The sequence below is a fragment of the Electrona antarctica genome (genome assembly GCF_951216825.1).
Source record: "Electrona antarctica genome assembly, chromosome: 8".
Lineage (NCBI taxonomy): Eukaryota > Metazoa > Chordata > Actinopteri > Myctophiformes > Myctophidae > Electrona > Electrona antarctica.
The window spans coordinates 26073616-26096595 of NC_136789.1; the positions used below are offsets into that span (position 1 = coordinate 26073616).

General features: G+C 41.0%; 2 protein-coding genes across 2 annotated transcripts; one reads left to right on the plus strand and one right to left on the minus strand.

Annotated features, from left to right (window-relative positions):
- Positions 1 to 5528: 5528 nt before the first annotated feature.
- On the plus strand, positions 5529 to 11430 carry plp1b (proteolipid protein 1b). The gene is made up of 7 exons (XM_079508788.1): positions 5529 to 5605; positions 8316 to 8502; positions 8618 to 8774; positions 9034 to 9208; positions 10061 to 10134; positions 10364 to 10429; positions 10697 to 11430. The coding sequence occupies exons 1-7, from the start codon at positions 5602 to 5604 to the stop codon at positions 10769 to 10771; spliced, it is 738 nt and encodes a 245-aa protein (XP_079364914.1). The 5' UTR covers positions 5529 to 5601; the 3' UTR covers positions 10772 to 11430.
- A 1073-nt stretch (positions 11431 to 12503) lies between these two features.
- On the minus strand, positions 12504 to 22540 carry LOC306928681 (uncharacterized protein; the record flags this gene model as incomplete). Its single annotated transcript, XM_079508951.1, has 9 exons — positions 12504 to 12572; positions 12761 to 12942; positions 14687 to 14789; positions 15025 to 15087; positions 15617 to 16705; positions 16933 to 17016; positions 17667 to 17762; positions 19812 to 19923; positions 22525 to 22540. The coding sequence occupies 8 exons, from the start codon at positions 22538 to 22540 to the stop codon at positions 12844 to 12846; spliced, it is 1662 nt and encodes a 553-aa protein (XP_079365077.1). The 3' UTR covers positions 12504 to 12572; positions 12761 to 12843.
- Between the last annotated feature and the right edge of the window lie 440 nt (positions 22541 to 22980).

The following is a 22980-nucleotide window of genomic DNA, read 5'->3' on the forward strand; positions in this document are numbered from 1 at the left end:
AAAGGAGCGTGAATAGCGGAGTAAAACACAGTAATAAATGTAAAGTCATATAGGATATGTGTGGGTAAAATATAGGCTTGAATGTTCATTCTGTCTTTTCGGGGGCGAGGGGTGGGGGGGTCTGTAAAGACAACCAATATTCTGCCTTTGCTTTCTCATAATAGGAAGTCTATCCGCAGAGTCATTTTTATAATACTCATTTTCAAAAGGTACTGGAGTGAAGAGAAGGAAAAAAAGAAAAGAAAAAAAAAGAAAAATGACATTTCATTTTCCACTTTTGTCTTTGAAAGTCACATTTTTTGGAACTTTACCTAATAAGAACTCAGTATAATGTTTATACAGTTGGATTTGTATGGGGAGCTTTTTCTTACTCTATGATACGTATATTTTGATCTCCTGTGTGGAACAATGTGAGATTTAGGAATTCTGGTGGACAGAGAGGATATTGTCGCAATCGGGTTGAATCCTTGTATGTCCAAATCTGTAAATGGAAAAAACGCGTAGTGTTCCACTGGATCTAGTGGAGTTATAATTTAGTCACCAGCTCTTGTTAATACTTATATATATTGGTTCAATACTTATCACTCAGACTTAACCAATTTCACTTTCCCTTTAAAACATGTTCAACTAGAACTGCACTCTGTCGAGTACCTACTTGCTTGTTGCACACAAGTAGGCCATAAATGGCCTACTAGTGCGCAAGCAGAGCGTGCAAGTACTGTAGACCGCTACAAACTTTCAAATCTCAGCCTCTCTGTGAAAGAACGTTTGCAATATTGAATTATTAGGTTTAGCTATTTGCTACGTACCTTGCTTTTGGAGGAGAAAAAGTAGTATTTTGAAGTATGGTAATGATTACTTATGCCTGTTATGGCAGTGGTGTCAGATTACATACATGTATACATAGGGGCATTACCTTTAGTCCACCCGACACTGAAACATGTCATCGTTACGTCACCATCGATAACCAATTATACCCTGGCATTGGTACATATATTCATCACGTCATATGCTCATATGTCTATATATGTGTATATGTCTATATGTATGTATATGTAATTTCTGAGTGATTAGTGGTATAATGTGGTTACTCGGGTGGTTTGATGCGTATGTCCCTTTTTTTAATCCACCTGACACTGAAACATATCATCATTACGTCACCATTGTAAACCAATTATACCCTGGCATTGCTACATAATCTTCATCACGTCATGGGACATCCGTGGAAAACATACCTGCACGGTCTGCTTCCGTATGTCCGGGGCCAGCATATGACGTCATATCATATGCATTCTAAGGGACATTGGTACATATCTTGATCACGTCAGGGGACATATGCTTCGTAGCATGACGGAAAACATACCTGCACGGTCAGCTTCGTGCCAGCATATGACATCATATCATATGCTGCTAAGGGACATACGCATCGTAGCACCTGACTGATAACATTACTTGCACGCTCTGCTTGCGCAAGTAATAAAAATAGCAAAAATAGCGGATCTTAACCCATTTCGGGCAGGAACCCCTTTTGGTGTTTTAACCATTATTATAAACTTTAGCCATTGAAAAATACCAGATCTACAAGCTCATAGCGCTACGAGCTTGTAGGTCTGCTATTTTTGAAAAATCGTGAAAACGTGGCGCAAATCTTTGAATGTATATTCTTTCAGAGCGAACGTTTTTAACTCAAATCTTTGCTTCTGGGGGGGGGGGGGGGGGGGGGGGGGGGGGAACAACATATTTTGAGATGGGGGGTCGGAGGCCAAATACATATGATTCTAGGGATCCTTGACATGAAATAATATGAGAACCACTGATATAGAAACATAGGTTTTTCAGAAAACTGTTCAGGATTTAGAAGACATTTTGTAGAATCTCGGTCTCGGTCGAAATGGGTTAATGCATCGCATCACGACAGGTCGTGAGCTCATAGATGGGCTATTTTTGCTGCTTTTGTGTGACACTGTAGTACAGGGCTGGGCAACTGGCGGCCCGGGGGCCACATGCGGCCCCCACCTTCACTTAATGTGGCCCTCAGGTTAATGTCAGAATACTGATATATTATTGGTTTCAGCTGTTTACAATTCCACAACATGCAAAACATGACCCGCTGTAATTACTTCAGTCTAAATTAGTGGCTCAATGCTCAACACAAGTATAATTAAAGGCATTTGAAATGACATAAAAATGTTAATTTTCAGGATTCCAATTCAAAAATAGCAAAAAATAATTCAAGATTTCAATTCGAATATAGCAAAAATAGCCGATCTACAAGCTCAAAACGCGTCGCGCGCTGCGACGCGTTTTGAGCTTGTAGATCGGCTATTTTTGCTAAGACAGTAATATATGGCCCTAGGGAGTGAGTGTGGAAATATAGTGGCCCTCTCCATCGTCAAAGTTGCCCACCCCTGCTGTAGTATGACGAAGTCTAGGGCATTAAAAGGTTGAACTGTGGAGATATGAGGTTTCTGCCTGACAGCAACGATATCTGGGGAGAGCTGTAAAAAAGTAGTGTTACTATTAAGCTGTTTTATACATATTTCTCATGGTACATTATACTTATATTATTGAAAGGGTATTTTTACGGTATACTTATACTTAAAATGGCTTGTGCCAAACACAACATGCTCATATAGGAAATTAACATGTTAATGTAACTACAATGCGAGTAGTGTTGAGGATTTTACTGGAATAATGTTAGTGGTGAAAATATCAAAGTTATCCAAAAATATTTCCATTTTATATTATGCAAAAAATATACCAATCCTTGTGTTTCTTTGTGTTGTTACTGGCGTGTGTGTGTGTGTGTGTGTGTGTGTGTGTGTGTGTGTGTGTGTGTGTGTGTGTGTGTGTGTCTGTGTGTGTGTGTGTGTGTGTGTGTGTGTGAGGGTGTGTGTGTGTGTGTGTGTGTGTGTGTGTGTTTGCGTGCGTGCGTGCGTGCGTGTGTGTGTTTGTGTGCACATGCGCGCGCACGTGTGTGTGTGTGTGTGTTTGCGTGCGTGCGTGTGTGTGTGTGTGTTTGTGTGCACATGCGCGCGCACGTGTGTGTGTGTGTGTGTGTGTGTGTGCGCATGGCAATACGATATAAAACTGTAAAATTAAGGAATTATTTGAAATGAATTTGGTTCAGTTTTTGCATATATATATACACACGTATACGGTATGTTGTACAATCTATTGTAGTCTATTTTAGTATCTTTACTGTATTTTTCTTTCATGTGTCCACTTTTGTTTAATACATTGTAAGAATATGACTTTTGCTTCATTATATATCTTTAAAAAAAAGACAGCTGCTTGAAATGTATTCTCCTATTCTAACCAACTCATCGCTCTTTTGGCTTGGCTTGTTTGTATAGAATAAACTTAGACCTATGTTTTATTTGTTGTTTATATAGCCGATACTGTAAAGGTCACGGAGAGATTACCGTAATATAAACTTTGTAGTTGTATGTATTCCACCCGAGCCATTCACATTACACACAACTTTCACATTAAAGCCCGATTCACACCTTGTCATGGGACAGTGTCGCACGTCGAAAATAACGTGTCGTGAGCTTGTATATAATAGGTCTGCTATTATCAGCGTGCGACACCATCGCACTGTGGAGCATAAATTAGGCTCAATGCTCCTTTCGCTCAATCCTGCAAATCATCAATGTTGTATAATTATTGAGGTTCTCTGGTTCAAAGTGGTGGCTGTTGCATAATGTGAAGATGCACATCAAGCAGAGGAACTGTCCACTTTGATTTCTCTGATCCTGTCATATGATGTTATTTAATCTAAATGAGCTTACTATTAAACGATTTTTGGAACTATGTATGAGTCATGTCGAAACTCACCACCGCCCATCTACTGTAGTACTGTAGTTTATCTCATAGGCAACCTTTTAACATAAAGCTTTTTTAACACAGACATTGAACATTTTTAATAATGATGGCAAAAAGATGGCATGGTATTTGCCCCTAGCTGCCCCACACTGGCTCCTTTGTAGGCTATACTGAACCCAGCTTTGACATCAACTGGGTCAGAAATGAGGGAGGGAGGGACAGAGAGTAGCAGTGACCTCAATGCTCCCTTGTTAGCCTACATCATCAATGTCAGTCACACAGAGGCATATGAGTTATGTTGCTCTGTGTTGTCTGTATGCTATACTTCTTCTTCTCATATCTGTGTGTTCTGAACATGCTGCTCTTTGTCAGACACATTAACAATATCATGTTGACATCTACTGCCATTCATTATGCGCAGGCAGAAAGCATATGGTCACTGTCGGACGGAAACCTGGTATGTCCAACGCTGTTTTCAGGAAATGGCACAGCATTTTGTCAGAAATAGTGAAAATTGCAGATCTACGAGCTCACAATGCGCCACATCGCGGCACATTGTGGGCTTGTAGATCAGCCATTTTCCCTAATTCAGCTTGACACTCTTGTATGATGCAGTAACACATTAAATTATGAAAAAACATAAACGTTAAAATTTGGAGAAGGTTTCTGCCTGACATCGATGACATCTACATGCAGACCATGAAGATCTGAACCACGCCAAGCGAACACATTGCCCTGATGCGTACAAAACAGTAAAATAGCCTAATTGTGTCCAATAATACTACAAAATGAGTATAAAACATCTTTGATGATCAGATAAGGTCTATGTGGTGATTTGTTAGCAAGCCAACACATAACATACTTAATCCACTTAGAGTGAAACGAAGCCTTAGTAGTCCATCAAGTGCCTAGTGCAATAAGTAGGCTAAGTATAGGACTTTCAACATCTATTATGCATTCATGGTAAAGTGTAATAGTGGCTTCTTTTGAAGAAACAAATGAATGCCATATATGTGACGCTATGACAATAAATGTGCATTATCTACTGGACCTATAGACTCACTACACCTTACTTCACATTAGAAGCAGTGATAACTGATAAGTGTTAATTTTAGTCACAATTTCTAGAATAGAGCAACAGGATAGCACTTATCCTACCCCCTTAGATAGCACTTTTTAGACTTAGATAGCATTTGAAACAGACTTATAGCATGTCATGTAGACAGCACAATAATTGCATTGTATGTAGTCATAGCACATCATAGTACATATGTATAGCATAGTATAGTATATATGTATAGTTAATATGTATAGTGTCATTATATAGATATGTTCTAGTTACGTTCTTAGCTTACGCATGTTTCTTGATAAATGCATTTTATATATGTGATGTATTCCCATACTTTTGTTCTTGCCTAATGTAAGTCGCTCTGGATTAAGAGCGTCTGCTAAATGCCTAAATTGTAAATTGTAAATTGTAGGACATTCCACAGGATACCACCACCAGACACCAAGAACAAGACTCTTATTGGAGTCTGTGACCCGTGCCGTGTCCTCAGCCCTGGACTGACGGCTCCATCAATAATCCCTGGCAGCTGAAATGGGACTTTGTGACTTTAAGATGTGACTCTAGAGGGCATGGGGTCTATCTATTGTTGATGAGACAAAAGCGCGAGTCAGATTCATATAGGAGTGAGTGGGGAATAAGTGCTCATAGCTCATAACACGGTCAAGTCAAGCAAAACTTCCCTAACCCCATACTTCTGTCTGGACATGGGTGAGTGCTATGAGTTTTTGATATGTTTTTGTGTTGTTTATTATTAATGTGGTATTAGCATAGATTTGCAATATATTTCCTTCAATATAACCCTAATTCTACACCTACAGTGGTAAGGAACTTACGGGTTGTTGCAGATGTATCCTATGGCTTTATTTGTCATAAACATATATTTTATGCACCTTCGCATTATTGGTTTATCATAGATTATATGTGCCTTCCATCGGTTTTTGGGAAGTTATGTCAACTTTTTGTATAGAAATAAAGTAATAATTTTGAATCACCCAGTAATCATTTGGGGTTTGAGTAATGCAAATTAAATAGACACAGAGAAGGGATATTTTTCAGTGAAGACATAACATAACCCATCCTCTAACGCTGTTGTTCTCACACCTTTTAATTTCAAGGACCCACAGTTTGGTAATGCATTGGGTCAAGGACCCCCATAACTCTGAACCCGGGTCCATTTGGCTCCATTTTGTCAGAGTTATAAACCTGTAAGGGTCTATTTGGTTCCTAATTTATAGCCGGGCATGGAACCCCTTCAAGGACCCCCCCGGGGGAATCCGGACCCCACTTTGAGAAGCACTGATCTAGTAAATAATACAAATAAAAATAATAATTTGGGATATGACGCACCGAATTCCAACACTTTGCTAAATTGGGATGGTTACAGGGTAGAAGACAGAGTTAAATATCAATGGGATTGGCATTTAATAAAGTATTCAATCAATCAAAATATATATATTTACTGGAACCAGAGAAGTGGTAGATGAAAATCAGTAGAACCAGAGCATCTCACAGTGTTCGTGACCTCCTGCAAGGCCAAGGCCATACAAGGTCACTCATGTCAATGAGGAAAGAAACTCATTGACTCAAGAAAATGAGAAAACGTCTGTCCCAAACTGCAGCCTTTTTCTTTAGTTGAGACGAATCTGTTCTGATTTTACTTTTGAATCTATGATTTTACATTGAAAGTTTGAAACATGTTGTCGTCATGATGCTTTCTGCTGTCTTTGCTTTTTTCATCGAATGCACAGAAGTTAACACAACTTACTTGTCATGCTGCAGCTTACCACTGTTGCTGAGAACGTTTGAGTGTGGGTTTCTGGAGCGAATTGGAAAGGTGAAAGAGTCTTGCACGCCACATTTTAAGGATGAGTCAACAGAGACTAGAAAAAGATAGAGGACAAAAGTTTCGGTCACTATAGACTGTCGTCAGCTCCATATGAATGAATCGTAGTATAGGGATCTATAGGTCAACACAGGTGAGGATCATGTAGGGTCACAAGGGAAACAAGCTGGTCATAACCATGGCATGACATTACATATCAAGAGGACCAAAGAGTATATTACAAATAAACCACAGAAAATCATAATATACACTGTACAGACCATATCCCATATAAACATATCACTCTGACCCCATAGTAGTTAAACAATACAGTAGTGGTAGAAAAGTACTTATTTGGCATGTGTTATAGATTACATTTATTGGGGACACCAATGCTGTTGCAGCTTTTACTGTTTGACAACTGTTTTAATACACCTCTGTGCCCTCACACTAAAAAGGACACTTTCTCAGCATCCGGAAATTACGTTGGCTCAGACATTCATAAATATCTCTCAGCCATAGTGTTGAGAAGCAAGGCTGTTGTTGTGAAGATATTTAAATGAACCCTCTCGTTCACCCTAGCTGCCTCCACCCTCTGTTGACCACTTGACCTTAGCCCCTGCATGCAGGCATTGACCCTCTGCAGAGGTACCAGTACCAGGCTCAGCCAGCTGTGGGTGTATGCCAGCCTGAGTGACGTTGGCCTCAGAATGCTGGCAACCCCGCAGCGACCAAAGAGTTGATTACGTGCGTGTGTGAGTGTGTGTGTGTGTGTGTGTGTGTGTGTGTGTGTGTGTGTGTGTGTGTGTGTGGTGTGTGTGTGCGCGCCGTGGCACTGTGGTCTTTGTTTGTTTGTTTGACCTCGATGCCCTTTGTTCCTCTCTGATCGTTGCAAAGACAAAGGATATTGTGTCCCCTGCCACAAAGAGAAGTTGTTTCGTCAGGCCCCTGAAGCACCAAGTTCCACCACCATCCCTCACTTGCTTGGTGACGCCTGTGACCAGTGGTGAAGGAGGGCTGGACGAGAGACAGTAAGGGCTGAGCTGTGTGGCATTGGCACGAGCAGAACAGCTTTTCACATGCGGATGAAACCACAGCAGGGAGTGTTGTCTTTCTGTCGCAATACCTCGCAGTAAATCCACCGGTTGACGTTGGAATCTTGCTCGTTTTGTGGGAGTACGAGATCAAAAGCAGCAAATGTTTCCGGTCAGGCAGCCTTGGCTTTGCAAAGCCTTAGGTGCTTTTCCTCTCTCCCATTTCTACCAATGCAATTATTAACAACCTGGATATTTGCTACAGTATACCTGCTTGAACAGCTCTGCTTACTCTGGAAGAGTGGTGTGAGGCTGGTGACTGGTTTTGTGTGGACGCTTTGATGGGACTCACTCACTGCTTGAACACTTTCACTGCTGTCGTTAACGTTTATGTTGCTTTCATGTCTGTTGATGGAGTTGGGTGTACTATGCTGATGGATTTGGCAGACAGAGTGAGGCCATTTGCAGAAGGGTGAAAGGGCCACCGCAGTGGTTTAGATGTGCTGTGTGATTATATGTGCGGTGTGTGCCGCTGGTGTGCTGATATATTATGCCCCCTCAGGTTGTTATGATTGCTGTATCCGGTGCTTCGGGGCAGTGCCCTACCCATCCTTGGTGGCCACATTGCTGTGCTTTGCGGGCATGGCATTATTTTGTGGCTGCGGGCACGAAGCGCTCACTCAGACCGAATTCCTCGTCGAGACGTACTTCGCTCGCAACGCCCAGGACTACGTGGTCCTGTCATCATTGTGAGTGGCACATAAATAAACCCTTTTATTTTATTTTGTTGCTATAGCAAAATATCTCTCAGCATTGTCTCGCACCATACAGTAGCATATCTAACTTTTCCTTTATGACTTCCAGTATCCAATACTTCCAGTACGTGATCTATGGCCTGGCCTCGTTCTTCTTTCTCTATGGCATCCTGCTGCTAGCCGAGGGCTTCTACGCAACCAGCGCTGTCAAGCAGACCTTTGGTGAATTCAGGAGCACCAGTTGTGGACGCTGCTGCAGTCTGACTGTGAGAAAATGGAGGGGCGGAGGAGGGGGAATGAGGGAGGGGGACATGAGGTCATGGTCATCAGGTCATGTCATTGTTGAGATGCTGAATGGGCATCTGTTTTAGCTCAAACACACAATTGCTTTCATATATATATATATATATATATATATATATATATATATATATAAAAAGACAACCTGGCTCACAGCATTTATTGCAACGCTCTTCTGCTGTAACATTTGTCTCCGTTAACCTTCGGTGTTGCTTCCTTCCACAGTTCATCGTAGTGACGTACATCTTAGCTGTCATCTGGCTGGCCGTGTTCGCCTTCACAGCCATCCCCGTGTACTTCTTCTTCAACATGGCTCAGACCTGCCATAACATCAACATCCTGGCTGAGGGCTCCCCTCTGGGTCAGCATGGTTGGATCTGCATGGACGCCAGGCAGTATGGTATGTTGCTTTATAGACGCCAGGCAGTATGGTGTTGCTTTATGGACGCCAGGCAGTATGGTATGTTGCTTTATGGACACCAGGCAGTATGGTATGTTGCTTTATGGACGCCAGGCAGTATGGTATGTTGCTTTATGGACACCAGGCAGTATGGTATGTTGCTTTATGGACACCAGGCAGTATGGTATGTTGCTTTATGGACGCCAGGCAGTATGGTATGTTGCTTTATGGACGCCAGGCAGTATGGTATGTTGCTTTATGGACGCCAGGCAGTATGGTAGGTTGCTTTATGGACGCCAGGCAGTATGGTATGTTGCTTTATGGACACCAGGCAGTATGGTATGTTGCTTTATGGACGCCAGGCAGTATGGTAGGTTGCTTTATGGACGCCAGGCAGTATGGTATGTTGCTTTATGGACGCCAGGCAGTATGGTATGTTGCTTTATGGACGCCAGGCAGTATGGTATGTTGCTTTATGGACGCCAGGCAGTATGGTATGTTGCTTTATGGAGACCAGGCAGTATGGTATGTTGCTTTTGCTGCAAACCCATGACTTTAATTTGAAGGATCTATACTAAAGAATAACTGCAGTAATTCTATAGTTGCATATAATTACAATCATCGTCTGGAGCAGGGGCGATGATTGACAGGCAAAGTGCCATCTGCTGGCTAAAATAAGGCGTTTTTCCATTGCATCTGAAGAACGGTTAGAACCAGAGAGAAAAACACCTGGCATGGCATACTGGAGTAGATATTGCTGTTAAAACCTTTTAATACACTTTTGAAGGACCATGACAAAGTCGTTAAATGTTGTTAAAATGTTGTTAAAAATAATGTCATTATATCTTTAAGGTCTGCTGCCTTGGAATGCAATGCCAGGAAAGGCATGTGGATTGACATTGGCATCCATTTGTAGAAGCAGTGAAGTAAGTAGATGTGCCAATATTCAATGATCACTTATCCTTCATATTGTCCTTACACAGTATTATGAAGTAAAAAATAAACACTCGCTTAATGTGGAGCATCTTTAATGTAGTCTGGATGGCATACTGTAAATCAAAATGTCATTCTTCATAATTGGTCACCCCAAAAGCAAAAAGAAAGGATTGATGAGTCTCTAGTGAGTAGTGACTGTTGTGTTTGATGTCTTCACAGTTCCATCTCACATATGACTTGTACATTGCTGCATTTGCTGGTGCTGGGGTTGCTCTCTTAGCTTTGGTGAGTAAAACAGAGTACAGAGTAAACAGAATATTTCCTCTCAAGTAAATGCCACTAAAGTGGTGCAGTGTGTTTTTTTTTAGCATATAGTCGTTGTAATGTTGAAATTAATGTGAAGTAATTACCTCAGTACCTGGTTACCTTCTTCCACATCGCTGATGTCCCCTCGTTGAGGACTCGCTTGCATCATTAGTGCTGACCCTGCATGTTTCCTGCTCTTCTGTCTCCTCTACAATCTCCTTCCATCCGTTCCCATCTCCTCTATAGGTTCTGTACGTGGTGGCAGCCACCTATAACTATGCGGTCTTGCGGTTCCTGGGCAGGAAAGGGCTACGCTGGTGAATGTAGGCCTACTGCCCTGTTCAAATCAGTCCCATTTGACATGGAATGGACAGTGGACAACGTGCATATATATACCACATCCTCTGTACACCAACAAACGCTGCATCATCTGCTTACTGTTTATGATTTGTCCAATAACTCTGTGATGTGACGTCATGTCATGATTGGTAAGAATAATATTTTTTACTTTTGTCGACTCGAACAACAGTGTCGAACACCAAACGTATTTTTTTGACAACACTGTTCGACAAAGTATACATTTATGGCTTAAGGGGTAGTTAGATTTCTGATATTTTAGTTTCACAATAATATAGTCAAATAATTGAAACCTCCTTTTCAATTGGCACTAGGCCTACTGGGTTTCTGAAATGTCCATCCCATCCCGTTAATGGAAACGAATGGATCAGCATCCTGGCAGCAACATTCTAACAAGCTTTCGGTGGGCATTTCTCGGTAACCATAGTGCAGATTGAATGTATTTTTTAAGCTATTAAACAAGACCTTGGGAGGTGCACTAATAAAAAAGAAGAAAGAACAAAAAAGACCTATCCCTCCCTTTAAGGTAGAGGAATGTACATAAGATAACTCATAGCAACCACCGTGGATAACATGCTCTGCTCACAACATTCTACTCTCCTACTTTCATTACAAGGGGTTGATTCCCTTGTGGTGATTGACGGTGGTGTTAAATTGTTTGGACTGTTTATTGTAATTCCTTCAATTGCTGTAACCATGTGAGGATTTTTTATTTTGATGTTCGTAGGATAGGCATTTATAAGCTTTCAGCTTCAGCCTATTCCTTTTGATCACCTCCAGTTCCTTTTGGTTATGTAACCTGTTTTGTTACTGTGAAGATGATCCAAAAAAAAAAAAAAAAATACAATTAATTTCCCCTTTGGGGCAGCAAATGTCTCATTTTATGGTGCTTTGTTGGTGCTGATGTATCTGCCAAGAGAGCAGGATAAGTGGCTCCCTGAGCTAATCATCCTCGCTGCCTATAGAATCCCTTCAGTGATTACTGATGTATCTGGTCTGTATCTATTTTGAATATACTGTAATTTGCTCCCATTGTGTTTCCTATGATCATCATATGATACATAATATAATTATGTATTCACATTTCATTTTCACTAATACAAATAAAGATCAATGCGTCAAAGTTCTGTGCTCAGAATGATGTTTAGGCTATAGCCTATCTTGTAATTATTTCCATCTCAATTGAGACCTTTTCGTTTTGTTTGGCATTCACGCATAATAACATTTATTTAATTTTTATTTAATACCACTGTGTGGGAGGAGAGAGATCGTGTGTCCATTTTGTGGGGTATGCTTTACCTGTTGTTGGTATGCTTTACCTGTTGTTGCATAAAGGAAGCCATATCTTGTCCATTGGCTTCGTGGTGCTCTTAACCATTTGTTTTTTTATTTATTCGCAAGTGCCTTCTTTTTCATGTGAAGTCCAACCATTGACTGAGCTGGGCTGTGTGTGTATGCTCTTGAAATGATGACTTTGATTAAAGCTTTTGAATCTACATTGTAAGTTTATTTCATTCTCATGCAAAATCCTGTAATGGAAAATACATATAGTAATAGTAGAGTATTTCCATTCAACATTTCAAATTAGAATATGTTTTTGAAGGATTTGGCAATACAGTATAGACTTAAAGATATCATAACATACCGGTAAGTCTTTGCAGTCATACAAAGATGCAACTGGGAATTACAGTAGGCCTAAAGCAGAAATATTACATGAAAATATGGAACATTATTTCATGACATACTATTTGTTACAGATACTTATTTAACGATTCTTTTGGCGGGAACCCCTTTTGGTGTTTTAAACATTGTTATAATTTGGCTATTGAAAAATAGCAGATCTACAAGCTCATCGCTATGAACTTGTAGATCTGCTATTTTTGAAAAATCGTTAAAATGTGCCTCAAATCTTTCCGATTTTTTTTTTTTAATTTGACGTCAGGCCTGAATGGGTTAAAAAAAGAAAACAAAGGGTCTGTGTATATAAAAAAAAAAGAGTATTCATGATGGTCCTTCTCTTGGGTGTTAATTAAGGCCTAGATGGTTTTGGCGAAGCAGCTTCCACAGTGGACGACTTGCGCGTGCAGGAACATCGGTGTCATCATGTCTCCCAGGGCCATACTACACACACCACACTGCAACAGTAATGATTACAGTCAATATTAGATTCCATGCTGCAGTAGAGTTCTCATTTTCTGCCCGAACCCGGCCCGGCCCGACCCGGCCCGACATTTTCGGGCCGGGCCGGGCCCAAAACATTATGCTAATTAGTCGGGCTGGGCCGAGCCTCGGGCTCTGTGATTTTCCGTGATTTTTTCTTTTTTCTTTCTCTTTCTCCTTTTTTCAAGAATGTTATTATAATAAAAATAGCAATTCTGTTATTTGTGTAATGTGTAGGCTATACTGCCTACAAGTATGTATTTATTATAAAGAGGGCTTCACTTAATTGTGACAGGAGGAAGACGGAGGAGTGGAGGCAGGGGGCTTGGATTACTGACTGCGCACAGTGCGCAGGCATGAGCAGAGAGAAGTGAACGGTGGGGTGGTTGTTTATACCGCTGGCTGGCCTCTGGTTTGCGGCGCACCAAATGAGCTTCAGTTCATATGCTAAATGTTTTATAAATCAATCGGATTATCACACGATATCTGATTCAGCTATCGTGTGACTGCAACATGACGAACAGTTGCACAGTTGCACTGAGCCATCTCGTTAAACCCAGCTGGCTGCGATGAAATGAATAACCTAATCATTAGGCCAGCTAATCAACGTCATATAGTCACCAACCGTTCCATATAATTCTGTAGTGTATGATGACCACGCAATGTTACAGTCCACTGCAGGCTACAGGCTATTTGATTTACAAAATGATTAGTATTATAACCGCCGTCCCTCAGTGCGGCGGCGCTCCTCGTTATATGTGCCCGATTTAAAATAACAGATCTCTAAGCTGTCGAGACACGCCATGAGCGGGTGCGTGGATGGTTTGTAAACTTTGTAGGCTATGTTTGTTCTTTTGGACACCGAACGCAACGGGGACGATACTTGGGGTCTTGGACATAGCTGCTTCACTTCAGAGGAAACTAAGGGGAGCTACTCACCACCACTGGAAATGGAATCCATTAGAATGATATGGAAATGGTACATTAACAGTCTAACGTGAGCTACATAAATCCTTTATTTCGGCGATAAGTCCATTGAACTCCTTTCTCACTCTCACACAGACACACACTGAACCACTGACGGCGCACGCCGCTGCGCTGGCCATGCATTAAAGTGGCGTTCTTTTTTCCCCTTTTTTTTCGGGCTTCATCGGGCTTCGGGCCTAACATTATGGAAATCTTTAGGGTCGGGCCGAGCTTCGGGCTGAACCAGTTAGGGCCGGGCCGTGCCGGGCTTCAAATTTCGGGCCCGATGAGAACTCATTGCTGCTGCACCGGAAAGATAACATCAACCAAAATGAATGGCACACAACCACCGACACATACTGTTATCTTTCCAGGTACAGACAGTGGCGTGCACAGATAGACACTAGGGGGTGCTAGAGCACCCCCTGCCCTTTTTTTACTTTTTTTTCTTATTTTGTACAGTTACACTGTACAGTATGTGGACCATGGTAACATTGATTAATTCTTGATCAAAAGCTTCTAATATATTATTTAGGCCCCACAATCTATAAATCTCACACTATTAAGGCAACCGGCCGGTTCCACGCGCTGCACAAAGTGCCCTTTTTTTCCACTTGAGCATCTGCCCCTCTAAATGTCTGTGCACGCCACTGGGTACAGACAACAACAGAACAAACCTTCATGCATTCGGGGTGGCTGTATGTCGGAGGGTAATTAATAGAACAGAATTAGAATAGAATTAACAGAACAAACCTTCAAGCATTCGGGGTGGCTGTATGTCGGAGGGTAATTAATTGTGATCTTGATATTTCCATCCACTGCCTTTTTACAGTATGTACAAATGGGCACACCGTCCCTTTAAAAAAAAAAAAAAGTGTTATGATGCGTAACAGAATATGCAGAAGTAGAAGACAAAAGAAATCTGACTTTCGAGCTATTGTGAGCCCTATACGTACACCCCCCCCCCCCCCCCTCATTCATACCATAGCTTTTGTCTCTCTCTGCTGTCCTAAATCTAAATAATTAATAACACTTCCATCTATAAATAAATTAAATCAAAACAAAATACAGACATATTATTCTCAACCCACCTCATCTCAGGTTCTGCCAGAACACTCAGCACATCCACCGGAGGCTTTTCACAGGTCTCAATGCTGAAGAAATAATTGGCAAAAGAAAAATATAATTTTGTTTTAATGAAGACAAATTCATATGGCAGAGGACGTGTAGGCTACACCAGAGGTTCCCAACCACTGGTACTTAGTGGTACTTGAGCCCCCCTCTGGTGGTACACAGAGGAGTGGAATGAAATTTTTATATTACTACAGGTAGTTCTTCTGACCAAGCAATTGGTTAAAATAGGATATCCAGTCGTGCTGAAACGGGCATGACAGCACACCTAGCCGTTAATAGAAGATTTGAGAACGGATTAATCGCATTAGAAATATCATCAGTTGTGCTGATTAGTGATTAGACTGAGTTTTGTCAGAGCAGCAGCATTATTGGCTTAGGAATGGAAGAAAAAGGGCAGGTATACACTCCTGTATTTTTAACTAAATACATAAATATAAATGCTATTTATTATGGTGCTACATGGAGAGCCAAATGTTTTGTGTTACTTAAGTATAAAAAGGTTGGGAACCAATGGGCTACACAACAATGGTCTTTATGAATAACACTCACATTAATTCTGTGTTGGTGTCAGCAGGTTGTTGATTTGGAGTTAACTCCACTATGCTTGAATCTTCTGCTTGGTCCACATGTTCACCTCCAGCATCCACAGCAGATGATGCCACCTGCAGCGCATCAGCCAGTTCAAGGGTACTTTCCTCCAACTGACTCTGTGCAGCTTGAGTGACTGACTCACTTACGGGTTCAGCAGGAATCTCACCACTGGGACAATCTGTATGATCAATAGCAGCCGCGGGCAATGGTTCACAACATTGCTCCACAGCTACATCCGCACACTGGACTTCATGAGCAACTACAGTGGCAGCTTCAGGCTCACCCTCAGGGACAGAGACAGGGTCTGATTGAGCAGTTGGCTCAGCTTCAACAACAGCTTCAACAACACACGTGGCAGCCGTTTCTTCAGAAAGCTCACTGGGAGAAGGAATGCCGTCTGGTTCTGCAACAACAGCTGGGTCTTGGACCACAGGTTCTGCTCCTCCTGGTGCAGCATTGGTTTCAACGGTGCTCTCAACAGCCTGCTCTACAGCAGGCTGTGTAACAGGTTCCTCGGCAGCCCCCACTGCATTATCCTCAATAAGCTCCTCTGCTGGCAGGAGAGTTGATTCCATTCCAACCTCCTCCAGGTTGGATTTGCTAGCTGGCTCTTGGTCAGCAGCAGGTTTCACTTTCTCTGGTTCAGGTTCAGGGTTCTCTGCTTTTGGTTCATCTGTGAGCTCTACACTGATTTCGGAATTGTCTTGAGTCTGATCTGTTTCTTGACTCAGCTCTGTTTCTTCACTCAGCTCTGCTACGGCTTTAGCTGATGCTTCTTCAACTGGATCGACAGCAGCAGGTTTCACTTTCTCTGGTTCAGGTTCAGGGTTTTCTGCAGGGTTTTCTGCTTTTGGTTCATCTGTGAGCTCTATTTCGGAATTGTCTTGAGTCTGCTCTGTTTCTTGACTCAGCTCTGCTACGGCTTTAGCTGATGATTCTTCAACTGGATCGGCATGGAGATCTGCAGAGACTTCAGTAGTTGTCTCGCTGGGTTCTGCGTTTGATTGGTCAACTGGTGCATCAACATGGTCTGTGGGTGTTGCAGGGCTGAGACACAGACAAGATTATTCATTCCCAAATATGCTTTCAGGAGGACAATATAACAGTTTTCACAAAAAAATAGCTGTGCAAATTGGCCTTTCTGCTGTGTGAAAATGTTGGCGTAGTAAGATTTAAAGATGAGGCACAGAGTTTTCAAATGAAGAGCCATAAGAAAACAGCAGCAGTGTACTGTACATGTTCAGTTGCCTCAATAATATGTCAGACACACTAACCTTTCTGTTGGATCCTCGATAGCTTCAGTCGGTTGGACGTCTGTCTTAGGGCTAACGTCGTTGTTAGGTTGACTTTCTGAGTCACTAAAACAGAAAACAACACAATACGAAAGGGATTTCAGCATTGAACATTCATAGTCTACCAAACTGGGTCTGAAATCTAAACGTACAGTAGGCTACTGTGAACAAGCATCATACTGGCTATCATGGAAAAACAATTATGCTCAAGAGTAGAATATTGTTTACAAACACACAGACGATTTACACAGCATCAGAACACTGAAATGCAAACCTTTTAGTCACCAATTCTGGGAAGTTGTCTTTTGTTGGGCTCAGTGGGGAGGACACTGATCTGAAGGGTGAGAGACCTTGATAAGCAACTTCCATATCCAAAATAAACGACAAGTTCTGACAGCTGAACTAACAGTGTACAATGGTGATTCAACATAGAAAGGCAATACATTTAACACCAGATGTTCACCATGGTTTTCTAGACAATGTATTTGTAGTTACTTGTTTATATTAACTTTTTCCAGGTAAGGGAATGTTTCACAACCCCCTTTGTTGTACAACCATGGGATAAGTACAGATGGACTACAAATATTTAACAGATTGTTTTATGGTTAACAGTTGAATTAAGACACATTTTGTAAATTTGCTCTTGTAAGAGACCACGTTCTACGTTTTATCATTTAAGATGAATATTATGAAGTATGAACATGGCATGCACTCACCCAAACTTCATGGCTGTTGAGAGGACATATGAACTCTGTCTAACCATCGGCGGTCTGGTCTCCACAGCATCCTCCACAGGATCCTCCACAGCATTTCTATAAAAGAGATAAATTCATAGTGAATGTACTGCATGATTATTTGATTAAATTACATTAAGTTATTTCAGGAGTTCAGCCCAAAGATGCCAATGGTTTACTGTCAAGTTAATTTCCTGTTCAACTCCAAAGGACTAGAGACAACTCAAGATTTCCAACTATGATATTCCTTTGTTAGAATAAGTGTTAAATAAAGTTATATTCTGATAGTAATAATTGCTATGGAGTGTTTGTTCAGTAGCAGGTCTCTCCAGCTCTCTCTCAAACACAAAATAAATGTTCAGGTCAGGATACCAATTGAATCCAATCACGAGAGAGAACTCATGCAGGATACAGGATAAACAAGTGATGACATAAAGAAATGAGCAGACATATTGGAACAGGAACAACATCAAATTGAAGCTGATAAATGCGTTGGAAGCTGCAATTCCAACTGTATATTCTGTATATCCTCAGTCCCAGGGAAAATATATATCCCTTACTAAGCGGTCAGTCTGTATTCTATTTCTTTTCTTACCTTTTTATTACCTGTGTATTATATTTTGTACTGTATATGCTGGACTTTACTTGCACAGTTGCACAGTCTGGTGGAGTCGGCTCCACTGCATCAACATTTCACTGCTCATACACATACTGTATGAGTATCGTGACAAATAGTCTTATGAATCTGTGTATGTAGTACGTACATCTGTGAATGTAGTACGTACATCTGTGAATGTAGTACGTACATCTGTGTATGTAGTACGTACATCTGTGAATGTAGTACGTACATCTGTGAATGTAGTACGTACATCTGTGAATGTAGTACGTACATCTGTGTATGTAGTACGTACATCTGTGTATGTAGTACGTACATCTGTGTATGTAGTACGTACATCTGTGAATGTAGTACGTACATCTGTGTATGTAGTACGTACATCTGTGTATGTAGTACGTACATCTGTGTATGTAGTACGTACATCTGTGAATGTAGTACGTCGTACATCTGTGTATGTAGTACGTACATATGTGAATGTAGTACGTACATCTGTGAATGTAGTACGTACATCTGTGTATGTAGTACGTACATCTGTGTATGTAGTACGTACATCTGTGAATGTAGTACGTCGTACATCTGTGTATGTAGTACGTACATATGTGAATGTAGTACGTACATCTGTGAATGTAGTACGTACATCTGTGTATGTAGTACGTACATCTGTGTATGTAGTACGTCGTACATCTGTGTATGTAGTACGTACATCTGTGTATGTAGTACGTACATCTGTGTATGTAGTACGTACATCTGTGAATGTAGTACGTACATCTGTGTATGTAGTACGTACATCTGTGTATGTAGTACTACGTACATCTGTGAATGTAGTACGTACATCTGTGTATGTAGTACGTACATCTGTGTATGTAGTACGTACATCTGTGTGTGTAGTACGTCGTACATCTGTGTATGTAGTACTACGTACATCTGTGAATGTAGTACGTACATCTGTGTATGTAGTACGTACATCTGTGTATGTAGTACGTACATCTGTGTATGTAGTACGTCGTACATCTGTGTATGTAGTACGACATTCTGACTGGCGGGTCCCATTTTGTCTATCCCGTCTCCCTGTACCCCCCTCTCCCCTTCCTCTATTATCCACTGTTTGTATAATAAACATGTATTCCTAAAACATTGCTAAACTGTCTGAGTCTCTCCATCCTTCACCCGTAACTCAGGTTCCCATTATCCCTGGACATAACAGACCCCTGGGGGCCCCCCTGGAACTCCCTCAAAGAACCCTGGGGCCCCCCGGAGCCCACTTTGGGAACCACTGCTCTAGGTTGCCTTGATGAGCGATTCATTACTCTTTACTGTAGTTAGTAGGAAGAGCATATTTCTTAAGTTAACACAGACATGTACTCTCAAAGGACCGCACTGTAAATAAGGTCTTGAGTTAAAAAGAAAATACAAAAACTAAATCCTTTCAACAGATATGTACAAATATACATTATTCATGCATTAGTGTTAAGGAAAACCTCAATCTCCTCAATAAATGTGGGGGACTGTACTGTGTCTTCTCCTGTTCCTGCACTGCTGCCGTGCCTCTATGGATCCAACTGCCATCTCTCTTCAGATGAGTGCGTATCCTGGTGCTCTGAAACACCTGGGCTTTGTCAGCGTCTGAACACACAGGCAGAAAGCACACTTAATGAACAACTAAACTAATAATACTAATAGTATGATGTGTTTACCACTGTATCTCTCGATTCTTTCCCTCTCCACACACACACACACACACACACACACACACACACACACACACACACACACACACACACACACACACACACACACACACACACACACACACACACACACACACACACACACACACACACACACACACAACTTGCCAGTAGGTCTTAGTATCAGAATACAAATAACACACTGTTGCAGCATAGTATTCAAACTGAATATACCTTTTGACATAATAATATTGGTTTTCTCCTCAACTTGTCAATCTGAAAGAAGAGAACGAAAGATCAACTCAAAAATGGGAACACACACACACACACACACACACACACACACACACACACACACACACACACACACACACACACACACACACACAGTGAACCATGGGTATAATTGATAGTCCTACTGTACAGTATGTTAATCAATATCATTTTAAGAAACTGTGTCTGCATTAATGCGAAAACAAAGGACTTGCATACTTGGCAGTCAAGTGTTACTGAGTTATTACACACAGATCATCATGCATCATTAACCCCGCATCTTATTTATGAGCCAGAAGCGAACTGGTACTGCAGCATTCTGCAGCACAACGACAGGAATGACAAGTATTGCTAATCCCAGAGAAAGTCTTGACAATGAGAATGCCAAACTGAGATAGCAAGATAAGCACATGTGCACAAGTGTTCAAAATGCTACGTCTAGTTTGGTTTAATTTGGTCTACACGGCAATATATTTCATATTTATTTTCCCTGCACGGTGTTGTCTTGTGTCTGTTGGTTGTTTTTGTGGAAAGAAGAATTGAACGCACACATGTCAACGTCAAAACTAATTCCTGTGTGTGTGTACACAATGGCAAATAAAGGTATCTGAATCCGAATCTGAATGCGTGGGGTGCTCGCTGTGCTTTGGGTGCTCGCTGTGCTTTGGGTGCACAATAGTGTCACAGTTTCGTAAAACCAGCTCTGCCATCAATGCTTGAATTCAGCTTCAGCTATCATGTTATTTAGAGATAGATAAACCCTTATTGAGCCACAGTGAAATTCAGGTGGCATATGGCAGCAGTACAGTAGGGTGAAGAATAGGACAGGTATACAAGAGTAAAAACTCAAGAACCAAAGAACAGACAACGTCAGGTCATTCAATATAAGATACAATAACACGGTTCTGAATAAACAGAAGTAACTGAGAAGTATAGATCCACAACCCCCCTTCTCATCTTTCCACTGTTTTATTGATTTTATTCCTTAGTCTTAGCCACCACCCCCCCCCCCCCACCCCCCCACACCCAGTAAAGCCTTTTTTCCTATGTAGTTTTCTTATGCCTCCCTGCATGTTAAGCGTCTTTCGGTACTTAGAAAAGCATTATATATTGTTTTTCATAATCTTGTACATTGATTTAATTTAATCAACAAAAAGAATGGAATACCGATGTATAGTTATCATGAACCCTGTAACTGGGAACGAACGGACTAAAACGAACTGAAACTACTCAAAGAGGGTTCCCTTACCCACCTGGAACTGTACGACCCGTAACACAATGAAAGTTAATAATAAGAAATGTAACAAATGACTTGTAACAATTACAAAATGTACTGTGATGCCCAACATGACCCACCTGTTCACCGAAAAATTAAAATAAAAACAAAGTTAAAAAAAAAAAGAAAAGCATTATATTCTTATTATTCTTATTCTTAGCATGAGCAGCCCTCACCTGTGAACGGCTGTGGTGTCAGTGTTGTCTATTAGGTGCTCTTCCTCACACACCTGCAACCCACACTCTGAAGACTGTCTTATAACAGGTGGAAACGCTGCAAATTCCATACCATCCAAGATAAGATTCCATCCTATCGTTCTAGGGTGCCACTCCTTGATGCTGGTATGTACTGTAAGGTGTGTGTGTGTGTGTGTGTGTGTGTGTGTGTGTGTGTGTGTGTGTGTGTGTGTGTGTGTGTGTGTGTGTGTGTGTGTGTGTGTGTGTGTGTGTGTGTGTGGCACATTAAGTTGGGTAGTGTGCAGTGCACTGAATATGGTTTCTGAAACGTCCAACAGAGGTCATCTATAATATTATGGAGACACAATGATTAAATTAACTTCATTAAATGAACAATGCAATGCTGCCATCCCAGATACATTGTTCTGTGAAAGACATTATGTGAGAGGTTTTTGTTATGCATAAAATAAGTAGATTTAATATTTGTCAAAATTAAAATCAAAATTAAAATCATGAGAAAATATATTGTGTAAAATTTGTGAATGTACAAAGAATGTCTAAAATGTTTGTCGGAAAACAGATCTTGCATTAAAATCTTTGACCATATGCATTCCCTCAAGAACATTCTGTACAGTATGTACATAATGTTTGAAACAACAACCTGCCCTCAGGCAGTAGATCTTTGTTTCCTCAGGAATCAAGAGAGACCAGAATTGAACTGAAGCTTAAACCCATTTTACTGCCAGGTCGGCATTCTGCTTTAAAAACCACTGAGTTATATTAAGCAACATAGACACATGATCACTCTCACCGCAAGACAAGTTCATGTACGACAGTACGAGTGGTGAAAGTAAACAGCCAGATAATTATTGTGGTAAAGCAGGGCTATACTCAACTTAACCCATTCAGGCCTGACGTCGAAATTTAAAAAAAATAAGTTTTCTTAATCATGACAATTTTCTGAAAGATTTGAGGCACATTTTAACGATTTTTCAAAAATAGCAGACCTACAAGCTCATAGCGCGCCACTCGGTGGCGCGCTATGAGCAGATATGAGTATATCTGCTTATACATCTATAAGGCCAAACCTCAATGAACTAAAACATTGTGATTAATGATGAAGTTACAAAAGTGACAAAATGTGAAGAGAACGTATAATGAACAGATTATCACAGTTGAATATATAAGTGGTTAATAAATACTCAGCTGACATCATGCCATATCACTTTTTCTTGGACCAAACAATACAATACTTACAATCTTGTTC